At 36.9% G+C, this 12,986-nt stretch overlaps 4 protein-coding genes across 6 annotated transcripts; 2 read left to right on the top strand and 2 right to left on the bottom strand.

The window, feature by feature from the left end:
* Positions 1,509–2,808, bottom strand: LOC104703355 (factor of DNA methylation 5-like). Its single transcript, XM_010419362.2, has 3 exons — positions 2,400–2,808; positions 2,083–2,307; positions 1,509–1,950 (listed from the first exon to the last, which is right to left on the bottom strand). The coding sequence occupies exons 1-3, from the start codon at positions 2,727–2,729 to the stop codon at positions 1,729–1,731; spliced, it is 777 nt and encodes a 258-aa protein (XP_010417664.1). The 5' UTR covers positions 2,730–2,808; the 3' UTR covers positions 1,509–1,728.
* Positions 3,744–4,618, bottom strand: LOC104705091 (factor of DNA methylation 5-like). The gene is made up of 3 exons (XM_010421079.1): positions 4,397–4,618; positions 4,070–4,282; positions 3,744–3,959 (listed from the first exon to the last, which is right to left on the bottom strand). Exons 1-3 carry the CDS (start codon positions 4,616–4,618, stop codon positions 3,744–3,746), a joined length of 651 nt encoding a protein of 216 aa, XP_010419381.1.
* LOC104703354 (nucleolar GTP-binding protein 1) lies at positions 7,261–10,404 on the top strand. 3 transcript variants are annotated; one of them, XM_010419360.1, is made up of 14 exons: positions 7,261–7,476; positions 7,671–7,781; positions 7,884–8,029; positions 8,144–8,267; positions 8,357–8,421; positions 8,515–8,628; positions 8,713–8,787; positions 8,943–9,053; positions 9,153–9,266; positions 9,346–9,417; positions 9,504–9,540; positions 9,635–9,747; positions 9,887–10,093; positions 10,179–10,404. In XM_010419360.1, the coding sequence occupies exons 2-14, from the start codon at positions 7,694–7,696 to the stop codon at positions 10,284–10,286; spliced, it is 1,374 nt and encodes a 457-aa protein (XP_010417662.1). In that variant the 5' UTR covers positions 7,261–7,476; positions 7,671–7,693; the 3' UTR covers positions 10,287–10,404. The 3 variants fall into 3 exon arrangements, with proteins under 3 accessions (XP_010417662.1, XP_019083561.1, XP_019083560.1); XM_019228015.1 differs by lacking the exon at positions 7,261–7,476 and having other exon boundaries at positions 7,580–7,781; XM_019228016.1 differs by lacking the exons at positions 7,261–7,476; positions 10,179–10,404 and having other exon boundaries at positions 7,578–7,781; positions 9,859–10,032.
* LOC104705089 (F-box protein At1g80960-like) lies at positions 10,536–12,919 on the top strand. Its single transcript, XM_019227185.1, has 4 exons — positions 10,536–11,052; positions 11,143–11,745; positions 11,850–12,674; positions 12,779–12,919. Exons 1-4 carry the CDS (start codon positions 10,798–10,800, stop codon positions 12,917–12,919), a joined length of 1,824 nt encoding a protein of 607 aa, XP_019082730.1. The 5' UTR covers positions 10,536–10,797.

Raw genomic sequence — 12,986 nt, 5'->3', positions numbered from 1 at the left:
TTTACAGAAATAATAAAAATATGCGATTTCTTCTATTTGGATGAATTTTACTTAACCATTCACTTGTAAAAACAAATTAGGAATATATTTTTGTTTTTGAGTAGAAAATAGATTTACAATGTTGGAAAAAGTTGAAATAAAAAAGTTACGAAAAAGAAATGATAGTATGATTTTGAAGGGGATGTATCGAAGAGTAGTAGTAAAAGGGAAGTGGTGTAAATAGAAATGTAGTAGGGTCGAGTAAAATATGTCAAAAGTCCGGTCCAAATTATTTTGTCCCTCACTAATCGGGCTACCATGAATTGGTCAACTTTATTCCATTTTCTTCTTGATTATTACTATTATAAGTTTTTTCATTAACATAAAGATAAACATAGCTGGCTCACTTCACTGTACTCGTTGAGTCTTATTTTGTCTTCTTTTCCTTTTTGATTTTTTTCAAAGTTTACATTCTTTTTGTTGAGTTCCCCATATTTTGACATGATGTTTTTAAATCAGCGTTTATGAAGGGACTCATAACTCATTTATTTGGTATTCATACAATTTTTATTTATTTATAATGTGCATCAAGCCATCAAGTATATATAATCTAGATGATATGCGCACAAGCACAAACATGTGTGTTGAAAATGAAAATCTGTAGATGTGTATATAACTGGTTCGGACAAAATTAGAGTTTCAATTCATTTATACTATCATTATATGGATCGGAGTTTCATTTCTATAAGTCATATTTAAATAATGTATAGTATTATTCTCTATACTAATTAGTGCTGTATACAATCATAATGTGGCCGGTCCAAATTATTTGAAAATGGGTTATCGTGTGCATGCTTAAAATGTAAAAAGTAACTATTTACGAAGTATCTTAAATTGAACAAAACGAAAGAAAAAGCTACTTATACATACAACTCATCAGGAGTTTGATACTCGTCCCAAGATTGCTATTGAACCACACAATTAAAGCAAGCGTGATAATAGCGGTGCCAAACAAAAAAAAAAAGGAAAATATTGTGTGTGATGCCATTATTGTTTCAATTGGTGGATTCAAAAATTCATTACTGTTTCCAATTAAGCTTGTTCCTGCATTACTTAATTTGGGGAAACCTTATTTATTCGGAACCTTCTTGTTGACACTTGGAAAAATTCGAAGATTTTGGTGCTATATATTATGCATAACCAAAAATTGGTGTGGTATAGGGTGCTAAATAATTTATAAAAAGCATATGGGTGAAGTGTTAACTGAAAAAATAGCAGGCAGATATATCAAGCGAACTCATTTGATTTGGTAACACAAACTAGTAGTATCTCAAAAGGTCCAAGTAGTAAGTTTTTGAGTATTTTTTGGAATAATATTAGAACATTTCATGTCAAATTTTTTGACTATAGTGGAATTCAATATTAGCAGAATTACGAAGGAGAACGTTCCATAGGTTCAGATCGCTTTGAGATAAAGATGATTAACACTAACAAGTTTAGATTCCAGAACCCAAAAAATGAAAAAGCGATAAATAAAAAGGATATTGATATGAATACACCATAGCTTTTTTAGACATAATTTCTTAATAAGAATACGTACCAGAGTTAGAAAAGAACCCTCCGTGGGTTTAAATAGCCAAGTTTCTAGACACTAAAACGAGAAGCAAGCATCGAGAGACTAGACAAAAGAGGTGGAGAGTTTAACTAAGATTCCAAAAGTACAGACTCTTTACAAAACACTCATGCAAGCTATTTTTTGAGTGTTTTGATCTCATTCGTCATGTGAGCAATCCCCTCTTTCAGTGTTGCTATCCTGTCTTGCTCAAAATTCCACAGTATCGGAACTGGGTACCGGCCACTTGGGTTGTACTCGTTCAACTCCTCAAGTGCTGTCTTAACCACTTTTTTCACCTCTTCTCCCCACTCTTCTCCCAAATTTTTAAGTCTGCCATCGTCTTCGTCTACCACTTCCTGCAAATCCATAACCATGAATGATCACCAGAAGAATCAAGACATGCAAAACAGGACAGTGAGAGAAAGAGAGAGAGTTAGTAGTGGGAAATAAAACTGAACAAAACAGGACAGTGAGAAACAGAACAAAACCTTAATTTTCTCTCCACTCCCCACTCGTTTGAATGGGTTCCACTCTGAATCTTTTACATTTCTCTGCCATTCAGAGCAGAGCGTCACCTGGTCTTCAACTTTTCCACTCCTCAATCTCCGCTTGCATGATAAATCAAGGAATGGCTTCATATCAATCTCTCCCATTCTCTTAATTCCAATAGTGGATGTTGTTGATTCAACATCATCCGATAAATCACTAAAACCCTACAGTAACAAAAAAAAGAGAGAGACTTTGCATGTAAACCCACACAAAAGCATATCAACGCACTAAAGATTATAGATAGATGTATACATACTCTTTTTAGTTCTTTCCGAGCTTCCTGTAGCTCATCATTGGATTGACGTTCTTTAAGAACAAGGGCTTTGTTCACGTTCTCTAAATCTTCAATCTCCAAACGGTAATCCTCCAACTTCTTTCTCATCTCGTCCATCTTTCTATCCATCTCCTCTTTGACTTTATTTATTTCTTCTTCTTTGATGCCCTTGATTAGTTTGTGAATCCCTTGAGAAACAACCTTCTCAATCTTTACATTCATTTCTTGTAGTACCCTTTTCTGCTCTTCGTTCAGATCGTTCCTTTCTTTCATATTTCTTTTCTGTTGGGTGGTAGTGGTTTCTTTCATCATCGGTTACTAGGAAACTTTTTTTAGTAAACTGCAATTTTGCATGTAGTAATAACCTTTACCGAGCCGCACAACCAATCAATAAGATTTATCCTACTGCTACGCAATTCCACTGACATACTTTTCTTGAGAAGGACGAGAAACCGACACGTTGTGATCAACAAAACGTCCTCGTCATGCTTGGAAGCAGCGTTCATCTCTCTCCTAGATCTTGGGCTGGTTGTTGGTAATTTTACTACAAACAAGGCCCAACTGTTTCAACTAAGTCCATAACATGTTTATTTGTTTACTCTCTTAGTTAGATCAGTGGCACTCCAAGGGGTTTTCTAATGGTATCTAGCAGGCTCTTCCCTTATATCTTAATGAAATGAGAAGCACTGACTAACAAGAGAGAGGTCGAGAGTTTAATAAAAGATTCCTCGACTAGACTTTAGACTAGAAGAAGAAGACGGACACAACTAAAACGACAGCGTTTTAGTAAGCCTACATACGGTTGTCAATAATAGCCCATTAGTTGACAACGTATAGGCCCAATCAATAAAGTTTTTTTTTAATGGACATAATACATATACTAGTTGGTTCAATTGATAATCTGATACCCGGTCCGGTCTGATTCTGTTATCACTGTCTCAAACTTTTTTTCTTCCGCAAGACCGAAAAAGTCCGAAGCAGATAGAAACGGCAACGTTTTTAGGCAAGGTTGGGGTATCTTTTTTCATCAATCTTTCACATCGATATTGCTTCTAAAAAGTAGTAATATGCATAAAGATTACCAAACCCAATGGCCCATGAGATGAAAAGAGATAAGCCCTACATAAACCGCATTGCTTTTTAGATAGAAATAAACCAGAAATTAAAAAAGAACCCTCCACGGGGTTTAGATAGGTAGCTTAGTTTCAAGATGCAAACAAAACGAGAAGCAATGTGACTAGCAAAACAGGTGGAGAGTTTAATGAAATAGAGATTCCAAAAGAACCAAACACTCATCATGCATGGTCATGGGTATGGGTGCTTGCGTTAGTGAGTTTTGATCAGTGTCGTCAGTTGAGCAATCCCTTCTTTGAGTGTGGCTTTTCTCTCTTGGTTAAAGTTCAAGAGTTCCGGAACTATGTACCGGCCACTTGGGTTAAACTCATTGATTTCCTCGAGTGCCTTCTTGACTGCGTTCTTCACTTCTTCACCCCAATCTTCTTTCAGTTTCTTAAGTTTCGCATCGTCTTCATCCACCACTTCCTGAAAACCATAACAATTTTAACATTCACCAGTGAGAGAGAGAGTTAGTAGTACTAATAGTGGGAAAGAAATTGAACAAAATGGAACATGATCGACAGAACAAAATGGACCGTGATATTTTCTTCAGTCCCCACGTGTTTGAATGGGTGCCACGCTGGATCTTTCAGGTATTCCTCCCATGTCGAGAAAAGCATGTCATGCTGCGCCGCAGCTTTTTCGTCGGAGAATCTCCCCTTACAAGCTTTCACAAAGACCTTTTCGTCTAATTCTCCCATGCGCTTGACTCTGATCGTGGATCTCTCGTCTGATAAATCTCTCAATACCTGCATATATAGGCAAAAAAATAAAGATACTTAAATACAAATACATACATCACGTGAAACCCACCAAAACACGAAAAAAAAAAAAGATATATGATCAAGAAAATATTAGTAGACCCTGATCAATTCACTGCGTGCTTCCTGTATCTCATGATTGCTTTGACGCTCTTTTACGGAGAGGGCCCAGATCACATCCTTTAATCCTTGTACCTCAGCACGTTCCTCTTCCAGCATTTCGTTCATCTCCTTCTTTACCTTCTCCAGCTCTTCCCTTTTCTCCTTCAGCTCTTCACACATTTTGCTCCATGTTATCTTCTGCTCTTCATTCAGGTCCTTCATCTTTTTTTTTTTTTTTTTTTTTTTTTTTTTTTTTTTTTTTTTTTTTTTTTTTTTTTTTTTTTTTTTTTTTTTTTTTTTTTTTTTTTTTTTTTTTTTTTTTTTTTTTTTTTTTTTTTTTTTTTTTTTTTTTTTTTTTTTTTTTTTTTTTTTTTTTTTTTTTTTTTTTTTTTTTTTTTTTTTTTTTTTTTTTTTTTTTTTTTTTTTTTTTTTTTTTTTTTTTTTTTTTTTTTTTTTTTTTTTTTTTTTTTTTTTTTTTTTTTTTTTTTTTTTTTTTTTTTTTTTTTTTTTTTTTTTTTTTTTTTTTTTTTTTTTTAAATTATTATTGAAGATTGTTGGGTTGCTTTCAGATCTTCTTCAGCTTTCGTCTTCTGCTTTTATATTGAACCACACAATTAAATAAATGCGAGAGTGATAGGAAGTCGATTCGTTCTGTATTTAAGATTTGTAGTAGTAACGACTAACGATTAGTTTTCTGCATTTAAGATTGTACTAATGATTAGTTTTGTTACTTTGAATGCATTGCATCGTATTAGTCTCAAACTTATCATCTTCTGATAAGATTTTACGTGTATTAATTGCCCTAAACGACCGAAACAATTGGAAACGGAAACGTTTAAGACCAGAGAGATACACATGATGGTATTCTAGTGTACCAATAGAAGGCCCAACAGTTTGCATATTTCATACGCCCAATAATATCATTAATTTAAGTTGACTGTCGAATTAGTGGCAATTTATTTCTTCTGCAAGTTTCACAGTTTGTTAAAGCTTTTGTATTAGAGGATATCTATCACCTATCTCATTTTGTATCCCCCAAATCTATAATATAGTTTCAAAAGAGGAGATGCCGTAGGTGTAGATTGGAGATACAAAATGATAAATACTGACTTAACAAGTCTTTACCAACACTGAACACATCAAATCACAAAAATGGTTAATGACATATTTTCTTTTTGTAGCCACCATCCTGCTTCCTGTAACACAAGAACACAGCCACTTGGGTTTCAATTATAGTCTTTACAACACCCATTGGGGCAAAGCTAACAAGTTCTAATAAAAATGACCATCCCTAATTTTTTTTGTGTATTTATTAGTTTTCTGCATAAGTTTTGGCACATTAAATATACGTCTCAGCGGGCTTTGCTAATGCATAAGCAAGTGTACATGTTTTGGCTTTACTAAAAGCATAAGAGACAAACAGAGTAAGTAATACCTTTCAGGTTCGTTTGCGTTTGAGAGTATCAGTGCTCTGCTTCATCACGTACTCAATCCCTTCTTTGGGTGTGGCTTTTCTTCCTTGTTTGAAATTCCAAAGTTCCGGGACTGAGCAACGGCCAACTGGATTAAACTCATTCAGTTCCTCGAGTGCTGTCCTTACTGCTTTCTTCACCTCAATTCCCCACTCTTCTCTCAGATTCTTAAGCTTCTCATCTCCTTCATCCACCACTTTCTCCCCCAATCCATGCAACAAGCAAGATCATTTACAACATGTGGCAGAGAGAGAGAGAGAGAGAGAGAGAGAGAATCACAACAATGGAGCAAGAAACACATATAACAAACCTTGATTTTGACTCCAATCCGCACGCGTTTGGATGGGTGCCATGGTTGATCCTTGAGGGGTTCTTGCCATTTCGAGTAAAGCATACCAAATTGAGCCATAGCAGATTCGACGCCTTTGAATCTCTGCATACATACTTTCATGAACGGTTTCACATTTGTTACTCCCATCCTCTTCAATCCAATCGTGGTCTGATGGTCACCTGAAAAATCTTCAAATCCCTGCAGGGAAGTTAAAAAACATTCATATGAAACCCACAATACACACACAAAACATGTAAAAAACTCAAACTTAAAGAATACAAAAGATGTTATTACCCTAATCAATTCTTTGCGTGCTTCTTGAATCTCATCGTTGATTTTACGTTCTTTTATAACGAACGTCTTCTCAAGATTTTCATTCATCTCTTTCAGTTTTTTCTCCATCTCTCCCTTTAGCTTCTCCTCCAGCTCCCCCTGCAATTTTTTCTCATGTACCATCTCCTTCCAAACTTTCATCACATCTTCGTACATAGCTCTCTTTCTCTTCAACTCTTAGTTCACCTTCGGCCTGTGATTTGTTGTATATATTATGATGATCTCTCTCCAAAAGCTTTAAAGACCAATGAAACTCCGCATGTACTGATGTACAAATAGTACTACAATCTTTTAATGAGCCGCACAATCTTAATTACTACAAGCGGCTAGCGAAAGAAGTCGTCTGGATTTTAAGATTATTTTGTTTTTCCAAGTAAAGACCTTTTCCAATCAATCAATTAGTTGCATTGACGCTTCGTTACTCAATTTACGTTGGGGTAATTAGTTTCTTTATTATTATGGGCTAGTACCAAAAAAAACACAATGGCCTGGCTGGGCATGTATTTTATTTTTCTTGCAATTTAATTTGAAAGCCTTTAGTAAATACCTTTTTCCTTCTTTTTTTTTTTTTTTTGTAATTACCAGACGTTTAACCAAAATATGTGAGGAAAAACGACTAAACATGGTAATCTAGTGGACAACAGAAGGCCCATTAATTTAACATATTGCGGAGGCCCAATATTGCTTAGTTTTCACTCAGTTACCGGTTTGTTGAACGTCAACTGATCGAACCATAATTCGATGTCTGGTCCGGTAAACTGATTTGTTTGGATATTGTGGGAACGCGGTCGAATTACCGCCGGAAGCTTCGCCGCTGAGGCTCTAAAGCTTTTCCACTTAAGGAGAGAGAACAAAACTCGAGTTACTCACTACAATGATGATTGTTCACTGAATCATCAAAGAAGAAGAAATTTGCGTAACTTTCTTTACGCCGGAAGTTTCAGGTTTTCAACAGATTAGCTTGACCTAAGTTTTAAAGTTAGGGGCTTTTCTTATTTTACCAATCTATTTAATCGCAAAATGATGACGATGTCGTCAAAGCACATTATAAAAAAGTCAAGCCAGGGGTTTTGGATTAGATCGTTGTTGTTCCCGTCTAACTCAAAAAAGCTTCTTCTTTTTTTTTTTGTTGGTTCAGTTTCTTGCGACTCCTTAAACACGATGAAATTGGCGTCGAGCTTGGTTCCTCATCAATGGCGTCTCTTAACATCACCACAGGATTGCCTACAAGCTTTCATTTTCTCCACAGGTACCTATTTCTTTAATCTATTCCTCCAATCATTGATCTTTGTCATCCATGGCTTTCGTTTTTCTCCTCTTCTTACTCTCTCTCTCTCTCACTCTTCTTCAGCCAACACCACAAAGTCTCGCACTTTCTGGTCTCCAACCTTGCGTCAATGTCGGAATCTTCAGACGGCTGTTTCTCCAATCGTCAGTTCAAGCTACTTGCCCACTTCCTACATTACTCAGAAGCAGATTGAAATCCCTACCTCCCCGGTATATATATACATACATTCCCCCTTTAGAACCCTTGTTTTACTCTCACAAGTTTCGAGCTTTTGGTTTCCAGTTTGATTAATCCCAAAAACGAATTCGGATTTGGTTTTGCAGGAAAAACAAGCGCCACCAGTGCAGGAAGGTTTGGGTGCTTTTCAAAAGCTCCCCATGGTGATGCCATCTATTGATTTATATTGTTCTGCACTCAGAAAGTCCAAAAGAGTTCAACCAACCAAAGGTAAATTTGATTCTTTATCTTATTGTTCTTGTTCTCACATTCACTCTTTCAAACTATTTAACAGAGTCTTCATCCACTTTTGGTCTCAGGCATTGCTAATATTGCGAAGCGAGAAAGAAATAGAGGTGCTAAGCAGCTTGATGCATTCATGAAGGTGAGTTCATTGCATCCTTCGCTGTGTTTCCCTGGTTGAAATTTTGATATGTTAGTTGTCTTACCAAATCAGAAACTGCGCTTTTTATTTAAGGAATTGGCTCTACCTTTAAAAGGATACATGGAAAGTTTCCCGAGAAAGAGACTGTTACATCCATATGAAAGGTCTCTTATTGAGTTGACACTTGGTGAAGGCAAGTATGAGGAGGTATCTATTATGCACGCCCTCTAAGTCTGTCATTCAGCTCCCCTGCAACTGATTTTAGCATAGGCTTATATATTAAGTTTTTAGGTGTTAGGAAAAGTTGATGTTCTGAGGAAGAAGGTTCTATCTGTTGGGAAAGAACATGCTTCTCTCTGTGCTAAGGTCAGACTCTTCACTTCTTTATCTCATATACTGTAGATACTGATTGGTAGTGCATCAGTATAGGCCTTATAAGCTTCACAACTATCCATTGTTCCATCTTATTCTATCATATATCAGTGTAGAAAAAATTAAACATCTTTCATTGTCTTTTGCAGGCTTTGTCAAAGAAAGAAGCAGAGGAACGCTTGAGCGAAGGTGTGGAGAAGCTTGAATTGGTTTTCCAACAACAAGGGAGAGCTGTTGATGATTTGCTAAGTATAGCGAAGGTTCCTTGCTAGAATCTTTTGTTTGTCTCTTCCAGTAGTTTGACCGATTTGACTTAGTTATCAGAACTGTATGTATGAAAAGAGTTGCGCGTTTTGCAGGTTTTGAGGGCTATGCCAGTTGTTGACTTGGAAATGCCAACTCTTTGCCTTGTCGGAGCACCAAACGTTGGGAAATCATCGTTGGTCCGCATTCTTTCAACAGGGAAGCCTGAGGTTTGCCTTATGTGCCAATCTTTATATATATGTCATAAAACTTGCATCGTGTATACTTATGATGTGGTTGTGTTGTCAGATATGCAATTATCCTTTTACTACCAGAGGAATTCTGATGGGTCACATCGTTTTGAACTACCAACGATTTCAGGTTAGGCTACTTCCTCTGTTTTGTGACTTTTGTTCTACTCACATTAATGCCTCATGGTTTAAATTACTAATCATCCCGCCTTACAGGTGACAGACACCCCTGGGCTTCTTAGGAGATGTGATGGTAAATTCTAGTTGCTACAAACTCTCTCATAGATGCATATGATATCATGATATTTGATTAAGTCTTGATTGTTAGTTTTTTTTGGTCATTACAGAGGATAGGAATAATCTGGAGAAGTTAACTCTTGCTGTACTCACTCATCTTCCAACTGCGGTTCTATATGTTCATGATCTAACTGGAGAATGTGGGACTTCTCCTTCCGATCAGGTATTTAGTAAAAACACAAATTCTTATGGTCATTGCATCATGTGTGCATATCTGAAGAAGACAGAACATGTGTGTATGTCAAATAAACGGGTTTGATATTTTCTGATTCAGTTGTGTATTTGTTTGGAGGGCATTGCAGTTTCGAATTTATAAAGAGATGAAAGAGAGGTTTAAGGATTACCTGTGGATTGATGCTGTGTCCAAATGCGATCTGCTGGGAGGCTCGCCGGTGATCTATGCCAAAGAAGACAGAAGCAGCGATGACGCGGAAATCATTAAGTACCGGGAAACAGGACCTGATGAATCAATTCATGTCTCGGTGAAAACAGAACAAGGTCTCAGTGAGGTATGAAGCTTACCAGAAATATTGATGTCGAAAGAAAGCAAGAGTATGTTTTAAGTGGTCTGTTTCTCTATTATATGGCTTGCAGCTAAAGAGCAAAGTGAAGGAAGTACTGAGCAATGAGATGGAAAAGATCAAAAGTGGAGAAAAGGTTGATCAAAGCGGAGAAAAAGTTGATCAAAGTGTTGGTAGTTGATCGATAGAGACTTTGCCCATTTTTATCTTTTTCACATTGATGTCTCATTTGTTTTTAATATACTTAAATAGGGATTTAAACAAACCTAAATGCATTAAATATCAAATCATGAATCATTGATGATTGTGTATATATATAGAAAATAAAGTAATAATAGCTACTAAGAGAAATTGAGAAATAAAATAAAATTTTAAATAACGTATCTATGTGTATATGTATTAACGCCAAGTGTTTCTGCTGCATCTTCGGATGCTTCTAAACTCTGAAGTTTTTAAATCAAGTCCGACTCTGTCTCCTTGTCAGCCTCAAAAATAGCCTCTCTCTCTCTCTCTCTCTCTCGATTCTCTCACGTAAGTTGTGAGGTTTCGTCGATTCTTTGTTTCCTGCCCTTAAGTTAGAACTTGGATTTTGATAGCTCACTCATGTGTTGTTTGCTTCTTTTGTAAATGAATATGATGTAAAAGCTCTGTGTTACAGGCTGCCCACTTACTAAGACGGATACCCATAAAATATGGATAGATCATCATCATCATCATCTGTTCCAGTCGAAAATGTTGATTGGATCAGTACACTACCCGATGATTTATTGCTCATGATCTTATCAAGACTGTCCACAGAAGAAGCGGTAAGGACGAGCGTTGTGTCCAAACGATGGGAACATGTGTGGAAGCACATGTCTCATCTAGTTTTTGACATGCAAAAGAAGTTTACCGATTCTAACGTTACCCTCGATGTTTCGAATCGTGTTGCTACACTGATGACCAAGGTTCCCTTCTCTCAAATTCTCTTCTTCTTCTTCTTCTTCCTTCCTTCTTGTCCATGTGTTTTAAATCATTTTTTCTTTTTGTTTCTCAAGATTATTAACAATCACCGTGGACATCTAGAGAGTTGTGTAATCGACAATTACACAAGCGAGATGCTTAATACTTGGATTCAATCGCTCACCGGTGTGAGGCAGACCAAGCATCTCACACTTGGACACCGTTTTGGACTAGAGAAGTGGCCAATAAGTCCCGAATTCCCACAAGACTCATTCTCATTGTCAAGCCTCATATCACTCTCGCTATCGTCATTCATATTCAGAACCTCGCATTCCTTCAACAACTGCCAAAATCTCATGACCCTCAAACTCTCATGTACGTACGCCCGTGATGTTGGAGTCTTTAACAGAATCCTCGCATCTTGCCCTTCCCTAGAGGTGCTTGTACTAGGCATCGGTTGCACCAAAAAGAGTGGTACTTTGAAGATTGACAACAAAAGATTAAAGCTCTTGAAAGTATCATCACGTTGCAGTGAGATTGATGGCATTAAAGTGTCATCACCTAGTTTGCATATCCTCGTTATCGTTGAAAGTCTCTCATGTGGGAGATATAACTTTGACCTCAAGTCTCCTCTACTCCAGTTTAATAGAAACATGGCAAGGTTAAGCTTGCCTCACGTCAGCTACAACATATCACAGGTACATATATATATATATAACACGCATCCCTATGTGTAGTCAATAATGTATTTTAGAAATATACGTACAGAAGGAACTAATGGTGTGTGATGTACATGATTAAGGAGGAAAATTGCAAAGGGCATGAAGAATATGTGGTAAACTCATGTGGTGCGTTGTTGAGAGGATGGCGTGCATTCATGTCAGTGAGTGTAGATTTAATGAATCCAAGAGAAGTTGCGAGGTTAAGACAAGTCTTACTTGTATGCACTGTTCCAATGACTGAGCTTGAGCTAATATTTAAGGTATGTTACATTCATTCTTCTGAGTCANTTTTGTTTCTCAAGATTATTAACAATCACCGTGGACATCTAGAGAGTTGTGTAATCGACAATTACACAAGCGAGATGCTTAATACTTGGATTCAATCGCTCACCGGTGTGAGGCAGACCAAGCATCTCACACTTGGACACCGTTTTGGACTAGAGAAGTGGCCAATAAGTCCCGAATTCCCACAAGACTCATTCTCATTGTCAAGCCTCATATCACTCTCGCTATCGTCATTCATATTCAGAACCTCGCATTCCTTCAACAACTGCCAAAATCTCATGACCCTCAAACTCTCATGTACGTACGCCCGTGATGTTGGAGTCTTTAACAGAATCCTCGCATCTTGCCCTTCCCTAGAGGTGCTTGTACTAGGCATCGGTTGCACCAAAAAGAGTGGTACTTTGAAGATTGACAACAAAAGATTAAAGCTCTTGAAAGTATCATCACGTTGCAGTGAGATTGATGGCATTAAAGTGTCATCACCTAGTTTGCATATCCTCGTTATCGTTGAAAGTCTCTCATGTGGGAGATATAACTTTGACCTCAAGTCTCCTCTACTCCAGTTTAATAGAAACATGGCAAGGTTAAGCTTGCCTCACGTCAGCTACAACATATCACAGGTACATATATATATATATAACACGCATCCCTATGTGTAGTCAATAATGTATTTTAGAAATATACGTACAGAAGGAACTAATGGTGTGTGATGTACATGATTAAGGAGGAAAATTGCAAAGNCTTTGCTTTGGTGTCGTGTTTGATTAGGCAAAGGAATCTGAAAAGAAATATAATGATCAAGACAACGTGGTTTCCTGATAGAAAGAAATTGGAGATAGAAACGGCTGTGGCTAAGCTANGTTGAGAGGATGGCGTGCATTCATGTCAGTGAGTGTAGATTTAATGAATCCAAGAGAAGTTGCGAGGTTAAG

The sequence above is a fragment of the Camelina sativa genome, chromosome 7 (assembly GCF_000633955.1).
Source record: "Camelina sativa cultivar DH55 chromosome 7, Cs, whole genome shotgun sequence".
In the NCBI taxonomy this organism is placed as follows: Eukaryota; Viridiplantae; Streptophyta; class Magnoliopsida; order Brassicales; family Brassicaceae; genus Camelina; species Camelina sativa.
Note: the sequence above shows the minus strand (reverse complement) of the source record. Positions and strands in the feature narration are given on the sequence as shown.